General features: G+C 43.3%; 1 protein-coding gene across 1 annotated transcript in view; it reads left to right on the forward strand.

The window, feature by feature from the left end:
* Positions 1-6,751, forward strand: part of KCNK12 (potassium two pore domain channel subfamily K member 12) — a gene marked incomplete at its 5' end in the record, with an annotated part of 28,163 nt that extends 21,412 nt beyond the window's left edge. Inside the window, one exon of the mRNA XM_027659225.1 lies at positions 558-6,751. Within this exon, the coding sequence (XP_027515026.1) occupies positions 558-594 (37 nt within the window). The remainder of the gene's footprint in view (positions 1-557) is intronic.
* Positions 6,752-18,934: the final 12,183 nt, after the last annotated feature.

The raw sequence follows: 18,934 nt of genomic DNA on the forward strand, positions 1-18,934 counted from the left end.
GTTGTTTACCAGTGCCCCTATTTCTTGCAGTGCACATATCCCTAGAAGCTCAACTACAGGGACCTCCAGTTCGTATCTAAGCCCTGTAAAAATCCCCAACCCCATCTGGCTCAGTAAAGCCATTTTATGAGAGGGTCAGAGCAAAGTTACTGACCAGGTCTCACTGGGAAGCATCTGACAAAGGGTGGCCTTACAGTTCCCTCATATTCAGTGGCTGAAGTATTTTTCAAGGATGCATGAAAACCAAGCTCCAAGTCTCTACTCTTTAGCCTGCTAACACTACCTGGGCACCCATCACCTGTGTGCATGAGTACCTGAGCCAAGAGGACATAGGAGATTTGAGATCAGTCATTTGTAGTCCCTTGTGCTCTTCCTTTAGCATTTTTCTTAATGACAATTCCTCTTTAAACTTACCAGACATGGGCACCTAACTCCTCTTTGGTTGTGCATGGTCCAGCTCGAGATTCCCTGGGGCAACCTGCTCCTTTTGTGAAGTAACCCCTAAACATGCACCAATTGCACCAAGTGCAATTCCACCTGGTATTTCGTTTTCACAGACAGAGCAGATACCAGCAATACCTGGACACAGGCTGAAGCACAAGAAATCAGAAGGAAACTGAAGGAACAGAGTGGGACAGTGAAAGCACACTGCACTAGATTGCACTTTCTTTTCAGGTAATTTGGGAGTTGTATTACATTCTTGAAATTTTTTTTTCTAGGTTTTATTTTTTGATAGCCTTGAAAGAATGCAATTAACTTAGGATTTAAAAGTTCATCTTCCCTAATACAACCTCCTCAGCCTCCCCCTGCAGAACAGCAGCAGTGACTCCTAGCTGGCACAGACCAAGACATCCCAGTTGCCTGCTGAGAAGTTGTACAGGCAGTGCAGACCTGGGCTCAGACCCCATGCCCCAGGTTAGTCTTTTGCTGCCTGAGCCCAGGGAAGAGCATTCAGGAGCAGCAGAAAGCTACAGGACTTGGGACTTCTCTGTGAGCCAGCCCTTAGTGAGAACAATGATGGCACAGGTGTGAGCTGGTCAGACAAAGGAGATACCACGTTCACCTGGCACATGTGCTAATACCTTGCAGATGAAAATTAAAATTTACGTGAAAATTAATGAGGGACAATGGTGAAGCAGCATCTTCTCTTTCCCCTTGAGCTCAGGGCAGAACAATTACAAGGAATAGTTTCTTGTGAAACCTGTAGCATTTGGCAAGTCACTACATTTACTTCTTGGGGTTTGTCTTCCCTGTTTGTGTCTTGGACAAAGTTTGGAGTCACACTGAGATGTCATCTGTTTCTCTTTGGTTTCTTCTCATCTGCAAAGCACAGTTCTCATTTTGTGCAAAAAATTTAGATTTTTTTTTATTTGCTTGCAATAAGGAAGGACGTCCTTCAGACCATATAGATGTTCAGAGAAGTAATCTCAGTGACCTCAGCCGCACATGGAAGTTTCTGAAGGACGAGGCTGCAGTTTGCCTGTCTCCCTGCAGAAGAAGCATTGCACAAGTAACTCCCATTACTGCTAGCAAGATATATAAATGTTCTTTAGGCAGTGGTTGGGGCCATGCAGCAGGAGGCACAACTGAAAATGCAAGATGGGTATTTGTGCGTCTTTGCTATGTACCTGCTAGTTGGCAGCCCAATTAGGAGCTCTGATTGCAACCAGAATTACTGGTGGAAGATAGGAGAGGTGTAAGAATCACACCAAAGCTCTCTATGACCATGGTGTCCCAGCACTGCTTCAGCCCTGGCCCTGAGTCTTTTCCCTTCCCCAGCTTTCTGTGGGTGAAAATTTGGGTATATTATGACCATTTACCCATATTTCAGTCATGTCTTAGCTTGCTACTGAAAGAAAGACTTATAGTAGTAGTGGAGGTCATATAGCCAAGTATGTGGGCAGAGTATAAACCTGATTGCCTATGTGGGATGAATTTATAATTATATGAAAATTAGCTGTAGCAATGAGACCGTTCTCACTTCTTAGTATTTTTCCAGCCTTTAACTTGAAAAATATTCAGTGACAAATCATCGCAACGAATGTTCGGAGCTAATCTAAACAAAACCGTATTTTGCTGATCGCTAGCAAATCTGTGGGTATGGCTTCTGCTCTAATTGGATTACTAATGTGCCTTTCCAAACCAATACACATTTGCAATGCTATATTTAAATAATACAATAAATGCTATGTTACATAATAACTTCAATTAGGGCAAATTAATACTTGACTCACACAAAATAACTAATGAACTGTGCATTGCTCATTGTACAACCAATATACAATTTCTTTTTTTTGTGTGTGAATATGTCCATATTTGAGCTCAAATTCTGCTTTCATGAATGCTAGGGAAACAGAAACTACATTGTAGAAAATAATAGGCAATTCCACTGAGATTCCACAAAGGATATGTATATTAGTACATACACAGTAAGTGGTTCATTATGCATGATAAATATGTTGTACAGCAACAGCACTGAGGAAGGACTACTTCAGTTTACACAGCCACAGTCTGTGGCTACCAATAAAGACACATGCCTTTTTTCTTTCTCTTTTTGTTTATTAAATAGGTAACATCCACTCTGTAATTAGAATAAGACTTTAAACCATCAAAAAGAAAATGCGATTGCCCTAAAGTTTGCATAGCCAAAAAGAGGTCTAAAGTCAGATCCAGGTGTGTCCCAGACAGCTCCCAAGCCCAGACTCAGCATGGGATGCAGGTAGGTTTAAAATTGTGTAATATCATCATCCCATGTGTTTTCAGGATTGGGCTCTCCAGCAGGTGGTGCTTTATCAAACAGTCTTAAGAAATACGAAGGTGTTCCCTTATTCCTTTTATACTTTGCAAGATGTAACAGTACTTTTTGAAGCCAGTGAGTCAATGCAAAAGTAATGCTTTTATAACATACAATAAACAATGAGAAAAAATTACTGCTATTTCTGACTCTGCAAATCAAACAGCCAGGTTTTCTCAATGGGTATAATTTCCTATTCCATGCAAGTAAAATTATGTCCAGAAAATTTTTGCTTGTGGTAACATCAATAGACTGCACAGGCAGTGCAATAATTCAGTTCCAATTTTATTGTAAAACCTCAGTATCTGAAAGCACATCTGAAAATGGTTTGCAGATTGTTGGAGGTGGGGAGGGATTGTGTGTGTAAACATTGTTTATTTACAAAAATAAAAAGTACTATTCTACATATACAAACACATTTTTAGCTCACTGGAATACTACCTTGTTGGGCACTCTCTGCAAAAATATTAGTTTCAAAGTTCCAGCTGATTTCAGTTATTCAAGTCTCAAGGTACATGCGCAAAAAACATTCCTGTTTATTTTATTTCTTTTTAAAAGAGCACAGCTTGGTAGGTATCTTTAACTGAGCTGGCATTACTGTTTCCTATTACAAGCCTCAGTAGTTTTACTTCTGCAGTTTATTTCAATGGTTTTGGTATTTGCTCACTTCTGCATTGAATTATAAAACAGTGATCAGTTCTGTGCTGTTTTCTGGTTAGTATCTCTTTCCTTTTTGTATTAATTACAAATAGATGAAATATTGACACCAGCAAAATATCCAGCAGATGTTCCCAGACACACCAAAATTAGTCACTCTTATGAATATTTTTCTTTTAAAAATTGTTTTGTAAAATCTAAATCCTGAGTATAAATTGTGTATCATGGCTGAAATTAGTAAACAATATTTTTCCTACCAACAGAAATCCAGTGAAATATGCTAAAGATTAAGTTTTATGTAAAAAGACTTTCCTGTTTCATTGGCCCATTTCATCTAATTTTTTTTCAAATTCTTAGCCAGAAGTATGTAAATCTCATTTGGAAAATGCCCTGTGCTGTACATTAATTCCTATGAATAGAGCTTCTAAAGGGATTAAAACCGAGCCTACCTGACTGCTGCAAACAGAACTGCATGTATAAACCTTCAAAACCTTAAATATTTGTACCTGTTTGGCAATTGCAAACCAAGGGCATGCTAATGTAATTCCAGTTCAGGCAAAGAAATGTAAATCATGGGGTTCTACTTGCTGCTAACCACTTTTATCAAAAAGACCTCGAGTACATACCTACAGCATCAAGGGTAATGTACTGACTCTTGATACTCAAAGATGTTCCTTCGTAGGTTGGTTTGGTGGCTGGGAGTTGGCACTGGGGTGGTTAAAGCAGCTTGGCTGGGTGATGCTGGCAATCCCTTTTGTTGTGCCTCAGGAGGTGTTTGCCATCACCTCAGTCCCTGTCTTTAGGAATCACACACGCCTGCCCCTGCCCCTGCCCTTGAATCAGGGACAGCAGCTGTGCTGTTTGAATTACCAACATACAAAAATACAGGGAAAGGCAAAAAGAAAAAAGGGAAAAAGAAGACTGACATTGTATTGAGCCTCTCTTGAGAAGCACAGCGAAGTACTGTGTGTATAGCTTGTGCTAGACTGTTTCTGACCACCTTTGAACCCTGGGTTGTTCCTGGAACTGGAGTGTTTGGGATGCAGGTGCAGTTATCAACTCATTTTACATTCCCCCCTGCATCAGCAAAGCAGTAATCCTCCTGTGATCCTACTTTCCTCATAAAATGGATAGATTTGTTTAGACTTTCATAGGATGACAGCATATATAAATATTGCAAGATGAATCAATTACCAAGGGCTGGTTATATCTGCTAAGAGATCATTATCAGTAAAAAAAAAGGGAAAATTGTCTTACCATCCTACAAGTATAGTGAAGCAACAGAAGAAGTGCTCTGAGCAGAAAGTAAGGTGTCCCAAAGCTCAGGCATGCACCACAAAATTACAATAGCATTCTTTTCCAAAGCTCAATGCACCTGTACCTTGGGGAAAAGCCTGGGTTTCTGCCAGCACCAGGGCAGGCAAGGCTTATATTTTCTTCACCTATATGAAAGCAAAATGTATTTGAGGCCATGCCTTGGCTGCATAGCACTCAGGGATGGAGTTGCCAATGTCCACAAATTTAAGCATGTCCATGGTCCAGAGACCATGAATAATGGTCCAGTCTCCAGCAGAAAATGGATCTGCCTCGAGGTGTCTGTCATTTTTGGAGAGGAGTTGAATGTCATAGCAATCCACAGCTGCCTCCTCTGGCCAAGTTTCCCCTGGTGTGGGATCAATCCCACTGCCAGCCCCTGTGATTGTACTGCCAGGAGACCAGTGCAGATCATCAGCAATGTGCTCATATCCCTGCCTTCTTAATGGACTAAAAACGTTGGAAAATAGATAATTTTCTATTTTAATGATCAAAAGAATGTTGTCCATTATTCACAGCCTACACACAAGATGTCATGATTTTCAATTTTCCTGCACTGATCGCTCAGTCCATTTGACAGCTGACCTTCAAGTGGTCATGGCTTTTCGAAAAAAAAAAAAAAGAAACAAAAAACCCAAGTAAAAAAACCAAACACCCAATACCAACATACCAGAAAAGCGAAATAATCCTAAATGAGGCGGTAAGGATCTCACATGCAAAAGCTGTGAGCAGAGCTGCCGCTGTCCACAGCAGCCAGATGCTTCTCCAGCAGTGGGAGAAGCTTGGGTTCAGGAGAGCATCAGCTGGGTGGTTGGGGTGCTGACATTGCCCTACAAACAGCTGCAGCACTTGCTGAACCAGTTTCTGCTGCTGTCTTTACCCTGTTAGGGGCATTTCTCATCACTGGTACTGAAATCAGAGGATGGCAGCAAATCTTACACAAGCTTTTTACTGCTACTGTTGCATATGGGTGTTAGCCAGGGACATTTGTAACAACCAAAAGGAATTTCAGCTGAGCATTGGTCAGAAAAAATAACATGTTGCCAGCGAGGAACAGCTGCAGCAGGTTCCAGTGCCCAGCATCACTCAACATTCTCCCAAAGAGTTGAACTCTACAGAGATTACCTAAATAAGCCAAAAGAGGTGATATGCTCTAAGAAGCAAGTGCTGCTGTTACCTGAATCTGGAGTAACTCAGTTGAATTGCAGGTAATAAATAGCCCAATTAAACAGATGTAATGACTTTTAAATGCCTGCTAGAAGTCAAAAGGAGATGGATGCATTTTTCCAGCACAGTTTCAGTTGTGTTTATCAAGTCAAGTGGTAAAATGAAGAAGCATAAGTTCCTGTAAATTGGTGATTAGAAAACATAGATTTTTTTACTCTCTTTCAGATGATGCTTCCTGGCAGAACATTAAACTGGAATAAATTTCAAGATTGAAATCTGTTTAAACAAGTGGCAATTTTTAAAATGCTTTAATTCTGGGTTGACAGGAACTTTGCCTCCAACACATACCGTAATTATGAGTGCTCTTGATGAATCAGTCCCATTTTTTGTGTCAGCTCAGGATTTTTCCACTATAAAATCTTTGAATGAAGAGGACTAAAAGCCATATACAAAGCCAATTAGATACAGATCACATTTCTACTGGTACATTATATACAATTTACAAACAAAAATGGGTATTTTGGGCTTGGCACCCCTTCATTCACAGAAGCATGGTTATGGACCTAGGAGGCAGAGACAGCTGATGTGCAGCCACATTGCAAAGCAGTGCAGAGGTGCTGGGGAAGGATTCTTAGAGCTAGTGGTTAATGACACTGTGGAAGAACCCACTGATGGTGTTTGGGGAACCTTACTGTGTGTTTTTAATGCTGTGATATATGGTCAAGTATGAATTCTGTACATCTGGGAGGATGTCAAATTCCAGGTGACATTTGGAATGTTGCAATTAAGTTATTACAAAGACTTTTGAAATAAACAGGAGAAAAAAAAATGTTGCCTGGGATGTGTATGTGAGTACTGGTTTTTTTCTGAGCATGGAGAGTAGGAGGTAAGGCAGAAGCCCCTCCTGGTTGAGAGATTCCCTTGTAAATGTATGGCCTGGAGACCTCAGAGCCATAAGGGGAGACCCCAGAACTCCACAGATGCTGACTAAACTGTGTGTGGTCAAACAGAGCCAGGCAGGATAATAACTGGTGTGACGTGCTTCTAATGTACAGGATGGTCACCTGTTAAATTTTGCAGCTGAGTTAAATTTTGCCTTTGCTTTACAATAAAGGAGAAAGCAGATGGAAACTGTTTGCTCTGTAAACAGTTATAAGGAACTCATGATATATCCCCTCTCCACAGCTTCCATTCAAATCAATAGGATCCATCTGTCCAAGGTATTAAGATAAATCCTGGAAATTTTGGTATTGACTAGAAAGGCCCTTACAAGATCAATCACACAACAAACAGATAAATGTCACTGCACCAAACACTGAGGCTTGCTAATCCTGCTAGATAACATAGACCCAAAGTGCAAACCTTTCTGGTTTGTAAACCCAGCTAAAGCCCCTGTTGCTGTCCCCAGTTCCTCAGCTAATAAAAACAAGCCCTGGAGAGAGCTGGTGCTGGGCACATGCTCTGGAGGGCACCTGCTGCACCTGCTGCTGCTGGGACACCCCAGCCAGTCACACAACCTGCAGGGGCTGGTTTAACAGCCTTTCTTGCCAAAACACACATAACTTATTTTCCTGGCAGAAAGGATAAGGGCTGAAGAGTTGCAGCCACCAGAAGTTATGCTGGGCCCAGCAGCAAAGGGGAAAGGGAAGACGTTGGCTGTCTAGCACTGATTCCACTGATGTTAGGTGTCCTCAAAAATGCTGTGCTGGGAGTCCAATTCCTCTGGGATTTATTCAGGACCTCCCATGTTCAAAGAAGTTAAGATTTTGGAATATTTTAATTTCTTCAGAATTCCAACCATAAAGTACTCCATCATAGGGTATGGAGGGAAAATTCTACTAATTTGGTAAATACTCATATTTTCTGTAAATACTTTTTTTTTTTTTTTAAGTAACAATTACACTTTCTACACCTCTCCATTTTGATGTTACTGTTCTGGTACCTTACTGGTTTGCAAATGTATCCTTTCCTGGGCAACCACCAGGAACCACCACTACATCAGCTCATTTCCTGATGGGAAAACAAGAGGCACTGAGCTCTGCTCTCCAAGAAGGCAGCCAAGAAATTGAGGGGAAGAGCAAACTCACCTGGATGAACAGCACCAGCAGCCCCCACAGTTGCTCTCAAGGTCTCTCAAGGGCCTCATCCTGGTGTAAACAAAAGGCCACTGAGAAAGCATCCAGCCTTGGTGTGTAGCAGGAGGTGGGAGAAGACAACCAGCTCTCTGGGAGACAACTTCCATTGTGTCTGCTGCTGGTTGTATCTACTGCCCTCAGGTCTGGGCTGGCTCACTCAGACCCTTGGTGACCCCTCTGGGAGCAGATGCGGGAATGCCAGTACCCAGCCAGAGCATATGTCTGCCTACAGGCCCCCCAAAACCCTCTCCAGAGGCAGGAGGGTAAAAATAGCCCTTACTCCAATTTATTGCAAGGAGAATTCAGCCCTCTCGTAATGGCTGCATTTATATCTATGTTTATGTTTACATTATGCTACACTACTAGGTGTTTACTGAGATGATGGGGCTGCCTCAAATTCCCAAATGTGTCCGTGGCATTTTATCACATGCATGTGCTGGTACCAGCTGATTGTTCAGGCTGTCTGCCAGCATGTCACCACTGTGCCACACTGGCTTCCCCCTTTTCCAGCATACCCTACAATGTGCACATGTGCATTTCTGACACCTCCATCCTGCTCCCACCTAACTGAGATGTGACAAAAGGTGTGGTCTTAATTTGGAGAGAAGCAAGTGTGCTGGACAGGGCCCTGCACAAGGGCTGGTGTGTACATGGTGAGGCAGTTACAGGTGATTCATTAGACCCCGTGCAATGGGATTTGGGGTTTAATCATGTATTAGGTTTTTCAGTGGTTCCAGCCAACAAGCTACAAACTTCACTGAGTTAGGATGACTGTTGCTGGATTTTCCTGGGACTGAGTTTCATTGTCCTTCCGTCTCCAGTGGACATCTGATCACGCACAAAGAAACACACTGTGACACCTTGGAGGTGCTGGAGCAAGTCCAGAAGCTGGTGGCAACAAAGCTGGCGAAGAGTCTAGAGGGTAAGTCCTGTGAGAAGAAGCTGACGGAGCTGGGGTTGTTTAGCCTGGAGTAAAGAAGACTCAGGGTGACCTAATCACTCTCTACCACTCCCTGAAAGGACGTTGCAGCCAGGTGCAGATTGGCCTCTTCTCCCAGGCAACCAGCAACAGCCTGACAGGACATAACCTCATGTTGTGCCGGGGGAGGTTCAGATTGGACATCAGGAGGAATTTCTTCACAGAAGGGGTTGTGAAACGTTGGAATGGACTGCCCAAGGAGGTGGTGGAGTCACCATCTCTGGAAGTGTTCAAGAAATGACTGGATGTGGCACTTATTGCCATGGTCTAGTTGACAAGGTGGTGATTGGTCAAAAGTTGGACTTGATGATCTCAGAGGTCTTTTCCAACCTAACTGTTTCTATGACTCTGTGATTCTCTTTATACCGTATCCTAAAAGTACATTTTGTGCAACTATTACATTTATGTAGGAAGATTACATAAAGGTTAAAATCCACCTCACCCTGGTCATGTAACCAGTTATTTTGGTGGAAATGACGCTATTTAAATGAGTGATCCAAAAAAGGTTTCACCTGAAATACCCTTGAAATGTGCTATAGAAGTCATTAAAGCCCTCACCATGCCCTCTGTTTGTCTCTTTGCTTTTATCCAGTTTAATTGGTCTCTTACCCCATTTATTCCTCTGTCTGCTTCCAGATCTTCCGTTTCCTTCCCACTGCTTTATTCTCCCAAACTAATTCAAAAGCTGTGTGTGAACTCGTGACCTGCTGAAATCGGTGACAAAACTTCCTTGGCTGAGCTGATCACCACACAGGTTCTAAAAATAAATCACACCCTCGCATTGGCACTAAATGTCCCTGTTCCCCTCCACTCCCCAGGTGATTCCTTTGGAGGATGAAATACCATCACTGGGGGTAATTGAAAACAGTTCATATCCTGTTAGGATTACAGGTTTAAAAATCTAAGTGCCAGGGAAACGAGGGGTTTGCAGTTTTTGTAGGAAACAAACTCCCACAAGAAACATATAACTTAATTTTGCTGTCAGATGTTCCCACAGACTCCTCTTGAAAGTCAACCGAAGCTGTATTTCTGTGCCTCAAACCAGTGTTTAAAAAAAAAATTAAGATTTATATTTAGATTGTCACCCTCCAGTCATTCAAAATGGTTCGTGTGGGAAGTTTTTAATGCTGTGATCAAACCCTTTATTTTGGAATTTACTGGCATTTGAGTGTCACAGCAATACCACTGCATTGGCTTGGAGCCTGCTGGTCCTCCTGCAACCCATGAGATCTTGCACAGACTTAGAGTCCCTCTCTGGGAGAGAGGTCATCTGCCGTGTCCCCAGATGGACAAGTGAGCACGTGAGAGAGACTCTCGTGAAAAAGATGTTAGGAGTCACCAAAATCGAGAAGAGTTGGCCTCGAGACTCACCTCCTCAGAGTTACAAAGTGCTTTCCCTCACAGTGTTATTTTGTTTTATTGTAACCTTAGCCAGCAGAAGCTGCAGCAACATATTTGCGTGCCTTGGGACAGATGGGCTTGCAGGGAAGTCTTTTTTCCTGTGCAGTCCCCTGCATGAAAACTTCTTTTTACCTCTAACACACACATCATGTCGACATCAAGAGAGATGGCTTCCTGAGTGATTCAGCCCTGGAGCAGTGGCAAATGACTGGGGACACTTTCTCTTTAAGCATATTTGCAGAACTAGGAGAGGAAGCCCCCCTCCCTCACCCCGACAGCTGCGGGTGGATGTGTGTTGGGCAAAGTTTTATGCCCATATATCCATCATCACCTAAATGTCAATCAGTTGGCAAAATACTGCAAAATACTCTCCCTTCTTATGCTCCTGGTAAACCAGAGAAATTAATGGATCTAGTGCATCCGTAACTAATGTGCTTGGGTTTGCTGTGCTAAGAGTAGCCACCTAGTTTCTTTGCTTTCAGTATGGTTTATCTCCTACCATGTATTACACTGAGGGCAGGCATGTGCACTAGAGGCAGTTGGATACTGATAGACCAGTTCTGTGCCATTCTTCAGCTCTTCTGTCTCCTAACAAGATAAACCCTCCACCCTTGCTGAGCCACAGACCAGTGGCCATCCCTACCCCTTCCTGGAGAAACTGTATGGGACAAGTGACTCCAGGTTTCTGCTCTTTCATTAGGAAATATGTGGGAATTTGATAGTGTCTTCCCAGGGAGGAATTTCTACTAACCTGTGATGTCCAGGAAAGAAAAACTGTTGAGCCTAACACCCTACTGCAGCTTCATGATATAGCAAAATAAGTGATGAAATCAATGGAGGAACCAAACCCAGGAGGACTCCTCTGGGATAACATGAAGGGGTCCCTTTGCTCTATCCACATGCCTTGGGCTCTCCCCAGCTCACTCCTGCCTGGTCAGACAGGGTCTGAATTCTTCTCCCGCACTCCTGGCCAGAGACATGTCCATGCCAGGAGCTGCAACAACTCCCTGGCTCATTACATCAACTGTATTTGCAATGCAAAATCAAACAAATTCATCTGAATTATACAGGGAGAGAAACACTCATTACTGAAATCTGATGGTAAAAACCATCAGCAATCGAAAAGGAACAAGTCAGTACTGGATGAGACTGTTCATACCCATATAATCATGTTGAATCTTTACTCTTGGCTCTTCATGACTACAAGTAAAATCTTGATTTGTACCAAGATTTATTTTTATCCTTCATCTTTCAAAATGCAGGTACAATTACACAACCTCTCATGAGCATCATCTGTGTTATTACTGAAGAAGTGATATAGCCCTATGTAGATCTAATAGATGATGATAAATGTTAGCATTATCCTTGAGATCTGCAAGTTCATTTAAGCAGAAATTACCTTATATTAAAAATCGTTATAGGCAGTTAGAAGCTGTATCCACAGCCCTTTAGCGAAAAAAGTGAACCATCAAGAATAATTTTTTAGTCACTGTTTCCATCTGAAGTGCAATTACCTTTTTTCTAAACCCTCAATAACAAGAAGCCTGTGAATGAATCAGATACTCCATCTTTGCTCCCTTCTGTCGCTGGTTCTTCTGCTGCTGGTGGTTTCCAAGCATCTCATGACCAGCTTATCCACAAGCCTCTGAAGTTTTTGGCATCCTCATCTAATATACATTATTTGATGGTCTCAAGTCTTTCCTAGCCTAAACGATTCTGTTTAGCCTCAGACACTAGAGAGTCAAGGACTTGTCCATCACAACATGGGAGACCAGTACAGGAATTAACAGCAGACCCTTGAGCCCCAGACCAGTGTTGTAGGCAGCACATTTTTCTATGTGGTTTCTTCTGAAGATGCTCAGGGTCCCAACCCCACAAACCTTGAGCACCTTGGCTCCAACAGAAAAGGAGAGTATTCTGCAGTTTCTGAATTTTTCACTAAACCAGCTCCCTTGTGCACTTGAAGGTGATAAAATCAGACATCAGGCCACAGCAGTGAGAGTATTATTATTAAAGGCTAATGAAAGAACTGAAAGCAGATGTTGCCATGTAAAAAGCTGATGGGAAGAAATCATCCCATCATGCAGGTACCAGAATTAGGAAGCAGGAGTCAGAAAGCAGCTCATCTGGGTGGTATTGTAACAAAATATCCATTTATGAAAGTAGTCTAAAAAAAGCATAGCTCTAGGTTCTGAAACTGCCAGTGAAAAGACAACTGCATCTCTCAGCAATTTTAAAAGCTATCCTAAAAATTACTTTATTTTTTGCTTTATATCTAAGTGTTAAAAAGTCAATGAGCTTAACTTTTTAGAAGTTTTTTTATCACTTCTCAACCTGAATGCATTTTGACCTACATTGCATTGCTGTAAAAATATCACCTCAAAAGTGCAAGCGAAAACAACTGTGAGGGATTGTTCACTCTTTTTTGACAAAAGAGCAGAGCCAACAGAGAAATATGGAGCCACAGACTCTGCTGGAAGTCCACAGAAATATAATAAGCACTTTCTTGCTAGAGTACATCAGTTTATTTTCCAACACAAGTGGAAAAATAGCCAGTGCAAAATCCTGCCTCATATCACAGGTGCTTTTGCTTGCTTTTCTGTAGAGATGCTGATGATGGCTGCAGCCAGCACATACCATCAGAGAGGGCTCATACACACTCTGTGCATCTCCACAGCAGAAAATAGGACTTAACACAGGCAGAGGCAGCAGCTAATGCAGGTGGGGGATAACTCCCTGTGCACAGCAATGCGTGGGATCCCTGGCATCATACACACGCCAGTGCAGGTCCTGATATTTAGACTCCCTTGAGCCAAGTGTGGGGAGACCCAGGTGTCTCTAGGGGAATTTGGGCTGCGTTTGAGGGCTGTCCAGCAGACCCTTCTCCCAGGGCTGTTTCTGCACATATCCATAGAGAGGGATGGGAACACCATGAGGGGTCTCAGTGCATCAGCTGGGATGTTTTAGCCATCTCTCACCTTCCTTTCTCTCACTTTGATCAGACCTGCAGGCCACCTCAGGACTCTGAGCAGAGGAACAGGTGCCACCATCATGCCCAGGCCTCCCTGGCAAGGTGACTCCTGGGCCCCTGCATCACCTGCAGTGCCACAGGCCCCAGGCATGGCTCTAGGGGCTGAGAAGCCCAAGGGTTTTACAGACCAGCCACAGCAACACTCAGCTCCACTGTCAGCCCTGGTGCAGCATCCAGAGTACTGCCAGCATCCATCCCATTTGCAAGGAGAGGATGGTTTGGCAGTGGTGCCCAAAGAAGCACTCCTGGATGCCCTTCAAGCAAATAAATACAAAACAACTCCAGTAGAGGAGATTCAAAAGCTGTTTTTTTAAAGAATGTAATTTTATTAAAGGGTTTTAAAGAAATTGTCTTTGCCCGACAGGACGAGAGGAGGGATAGTGGGTTGGCAGGAGCCTGGTGTTCAGGGTGACACTGCTGCTTGCAGCAACTCTTTCATAGAATCATAGATTCACAGAATCATTAAGGTTGGAAAAGACCTCTTGAGATCACCAAGTCCAAGCCTTAACTCAGCACTGTCAAGCCCACCACTCAAGCATGTCACTGAATGCCACATCTACATCGCTTTTAAATGCCTCCAGGGATGGGGACTCAACCACTTCCCTGGTCGGGACATTGTTCCAATATTGGTCCAATACTTGACAACCCTTTTAATGAAAAAATATTTCCTAATATCCAATCTAAACCTCCTGTGGTGTAACTAGATGCCATTTCCTCTCATCCTATTCCTCTTGTACATTTCCTCTTTGCTCATCAGCCCTTTGGCTCAGCAGTGAGAACGATCCCCACATCTCCCACTTCCGATGAGAATCAGATGCCATGACATAGACGGTCTGCACAACCTACCAGAAGAGAAGCAACCTCCAAAAAGCAAATCATTCCAAGACACTGCTGGTACTCACAGATGTCCAGGGTCAAGAAAAAGGTTTCTCAGCACCAGAGCTGACTTTGATATGCTCAAGACAGCACCAGTAACACTCCATATAGTCAGGAGAGGATATGTTCATGTTCACTGCATCATTCAGCACTGTCAGTCATCTTTGCTCTAAAACCTTTTAAAACTCTAGAAACTGCAGCTAGGTGTTATTAACATCAGCTCTGTACCTTCCAGTGTGTCTCTAGTGTACCCCTTTGGTGTTTAATACAACCATGAGGCAGCTCTGGGAGTGTGGGAGATATCAGTCAGCATTTGTCATGCAGGCAGGAAACTGGTTGGACGCTCTTAAAGCACCTGCAAGGTGCATGTTGAGACTGTGAGGAAAGACTCTGAGTACAAACATTTGCCTTTTGAGTAGTGTGGTGTTCAATTCAAACCACAAAGGTTTTTCCCTGATGCAGTTAAATACCACAGTCTGTGGAGCCAGCTCAGGGAGAGGGAAGTGATAGGTCCCCACGTGGATTTCTTTTCCCCCACTACTGAGCAAATTTAGTCATTCAAATTCCAATATATTATTGATGGGAATTTCATCTGGACAGTGCACAGAGTCGCAAACCACTAAAAATACAGGTTAGAACATCTGCTGCTTTCTCCAGAGAGGGGCTGCATGAGGAGGTGAGGGTGACACCCAAATGATTTTATTTAAGGTATTGCCACCCACAGCAGTGACTGGTTCTGCTTCGGGAGGGAAGCAAAGAACCTGTTTCCTTTCAGGACATCAGCAAGGATGCCTGTCCACATTCATGTACTTTTCCACTGTGAACTGGATAAAACCCAACATCTTTCTGAACGGTTTATCCAGCAACCATTTTTGGCTGCTCAGTCCACTTTAAAATAGGATCTGCTGACTTTTGGGGTACCTTGAAGCTGAGAACTTTTATTTCTGTTAGCCTGGTTTCTAGCTGGTCTCTCTGAAACTGCCACAAGCAGAGCCCAGCCCGGGCTTTACCACAGCATGACCTCACATCCTCCTCATCACAACTTGTCCACTCTCGTGGATGTTTTTAACATGGCCTAACAAAGGGTACAGAACAACAGGGGGGGGAAATTATTTGTTTCAGAAAGCTGTCCCTAGAAATATTAATTTAATACATTCTTATCTCTCTATTTAAATTTTTATATATTTTAAACATATATTAACTTTTCTAAGTGTTTCCTAACATTTGGTCAAGAGTGTCAACATGAGCTAAACTTGAGGAGGCATTTATATGAACTTACATAAGCACACAACATACTGTCATGCTCATATTACTGTTACATCTTAACAGGTGATTATAAATTATTTTAACAGGCCATGCAAGTTTCCTAAAATACCAAAGGTTTCCTGCCAGCTTTCCTCTCTAACCCACCCACTGGGAGAATGCAAAGGCATCTGAGGAACGGGCTGTGTATTAACACAGCCTTCAGGTTACCTATTTCAAACATTATCTCAAGCTTAAATTTTCCTTGATTGCATTTCTAGAAAGCTGAATTTTCAGCAGGCACAACAGAACCTGATTGTATCAAACTTTCTGCCATTCGAGTCCTGAAGGTGTTCTGCCTTCACACGTTCAAGGGTATCGATCTTTGCAGCCACTTTCCTCCATAGCTGGAATTGAAAGACTTTGTTAGCGTATACATTTTTGTAAAAGGAGAAATTGGACTATTTCTGAGCGCAAACAGCTTCTGTTTGTTTGTTTGTGTGGCTTTTTTAGAGCAGCATGTGAAGGGCATCCAAAAATCGCAGTCTGTCCTTCTCCCACAGAGGATTGACTCCCTCCTTAGCATGTGCTTCCCTCATCACTGGCCTCTGTTCCCAACCAATATCTATGTTGTCACTACAGAGGGGAAGGGAAGACGGAGACAGGTAACAATGAGATTGAGAAGACAGGTGATAGTCACAAAGTCTGGGAGAAACAGAGATGAGAGCACAGTGAATACAAATGGGTCTGGCATACAGCAGCTCTCCTGGCGACTAATTAAAGACTGATGTCTAATCGAGATGCTTTCAGTGGTGGTCTCTGTGCTGACCACACACTGCTCCTCTGCAGCCAGAGCTGGACAGGGGTGCTGCAGCCCCACACCACAGCCCTCAGGTTTAGGACCCCACTCAGCTTCAAAGGGCTCAGGGCTTTTGTTTTCACTACCCAAGGAAGTGAGAATTGAAACATCACCCAGACTCACAGTGACCTCATCCTGCTCTATTCAAATCGATGCAAGTTTTGTCACTAACTCACGTAACAGCAAAATCAAGCAGACTGTGGTATCTGAAGTGAAAACCCTATTGTTCTCCATTTGTACCACCGCAGTTTACATAAATGCTCCTCTGGGACAGGCTCCTTCTTCCTCCCTGTTTCCCTATCCAATTCTACAGTACTAAAACCAGAGGAATTAACATTGTCCATTTCCACATGTGTATGATACACTGCAAAGTAGTACACTGTGTTTCGGGATACACTTAAGTGCATGAGAGGCACTTAACTCCTGTGACCATGGGAAGGTTTTCCAAAACCACCCTGACTGATGGGTATGGAGGTTTCTCTGAGTGCCCTGTGAAATGCATTAATGGTTGTCTGTTCCCTATAGACTAGATGTGTTGCAATCCATTTTCCAGACTAAATTTCCCCTCATAATGGGACTGGCCCAGAGCAGGCACAGCAGCTCTTGGAGTTCGTACCAGGCACCCTTCATGTGCCCCTTTGTCCTCTTGGAAGAGCCAAAACCCAAGTTTTCAGGCATTATCTGCAAATGTCAGATTACTGCACTGGTTACCATATCCCAAAAAAACTTCTTGTTCACATAAAATATCTTAAAGCAGCCTTGATGCCTTACCTGATGTCCTTTGATAAGGGAAATAGGAAAAGAAAGATCCTAAGGAGTGCATTACTCAGGATGCGTGGGAGGTGCAGCGAAGTCTTTGGATAGTTTTATTTCCTCTCATGTGCACAGGATGAATGAGCATATAGTCACTGATGGAGACCAGTTCTCATTCTTAAAAAAAAACAGTAAAACTGAACTTTGCAATACTAATGGGTAAGATACTTATCAGCTTCTAAAGTTTTCCAGTAAGAAAATTACACTTTTATCTACAAACTACACTCATGAGAGACATTAAACCATTGAGAACTACTAAGAGCACAACAGCATTAGTGTGGATTCATGGGCCAAATCAACAGCCAGTCTAATCTCAGGGCAAAAAAAAAGCATTTACTTCATGCAGCTCCTCTAATTCACACTGAATGAGCACATCTCTTACAAGAGAGATTACAGAGAATTAATCCTGTGTCTCTCTACAGCAGAAAGATAAACAGCACTGCGGTTTTCTCATAACCAGTGTCGTATCATCACATATCATGCTTGAAATTCAGCCCCAGCAGCACAGAAAGAGGGGCTTCTTCAAGATTTCCCTTTCGGAAATTGATTTCCTTCCTGGAATCAAAAAAAAAAAAAAAAAGCCATTAAAATGCTACTGTAGGTGAAACTGTATGTCAGATGACTAGGAATAAGACTCAGGTTTGCTAGATCCAGTTTAGCTCTGCTCCATCTGCTGTGTTACTGAACTGTGAGTGGGCTCTGCTGCAGTGGGATGGGCAGGCCCCAGCTGGGGTCCCACGGGAGCTGCAGAGCACAGGCCACCCAGTGCCTTCAGCATCAGCAGTGTTTGGGGAGGGCACACTTCCCCCTCAGAAGACCAAATATTTTAAGCAAGCTACCCAGCCATGCAAGCATTTCACAGTGATGGTGGTCCACTGCCTGCTTAGCAAGTGCTACTCATTTTCTGGGGAAACCTCAAACAGGCATTTTTGGTCTCAGATGACTTTATTTAAATTGAAGGGAATAACCAGAACAAAATGGCAGTGGCCAAAGGACTGCTGAAATAGCATCTTCCAGAACACTTTCAGAGAAGGGTCAACCTGTGCTAGGGACCAGGGCTCCTACCAGGTCCAGCAACCAGGGTGCACCCAAATTGGGCCAAAGGAGGTAATGCTATGGACTCAGCACTATCAGAGCTACCCCAGGTAGCTGCTCCCAGCTGTTGCAGTCACTCTTGCCATCTCAGTCTCTCATGCCAGCATGGAGAAGTGCAAAGTTGCCTCACAGCCAGGCTATGCTATGCCATCTGTTCCAGTTGTTTGGTTTTGCGGTGCTCAGGCTACTGTCATAGCAGACAACACAAAATGAAGTAACCACACTGGCATTTCCAGTGCTCACTGCATGGAAGGAGGCAGAATTAGGTGCTTTGACTCCTGGCTGGGGTATCAAGACACCTACTGAACCCCCCTCCCAAGCCCTCTCACCCTTGCTGATAGTGTGCCAACATCTGGCACCCTGGGAGACTGGCAACCCTTGCGGCAAAGCTGCCAAGTCAAGGTTGGGACTTGTGTGAAGATGTGAAGATGGCACTTTCGACAGGCACAGCTGGCAGGTTTAGGAAGCTGGTTTAGTTTTGGTTTTAAACCCCGGGGGCTACTTGAGTTTCAGTGTGGATGTACATCCACACAGAGGGAGCATCTCACACAACTCACATGCACCTCCTTGT

Source organism: Corapipo altera, unplaced genomic scaffold (genome assembly GCF_003945725.1).
Source record: "Corapipo altera isolate COAL_440 unplaced genomic scaffold, ASM394572v1 48, whole genome shotgun sequence".
NCBI lineage: Eukaryota > Metazoa > Chordata > Aves > Passeriformes > Pipridae > Corapipo > Corapipo altera.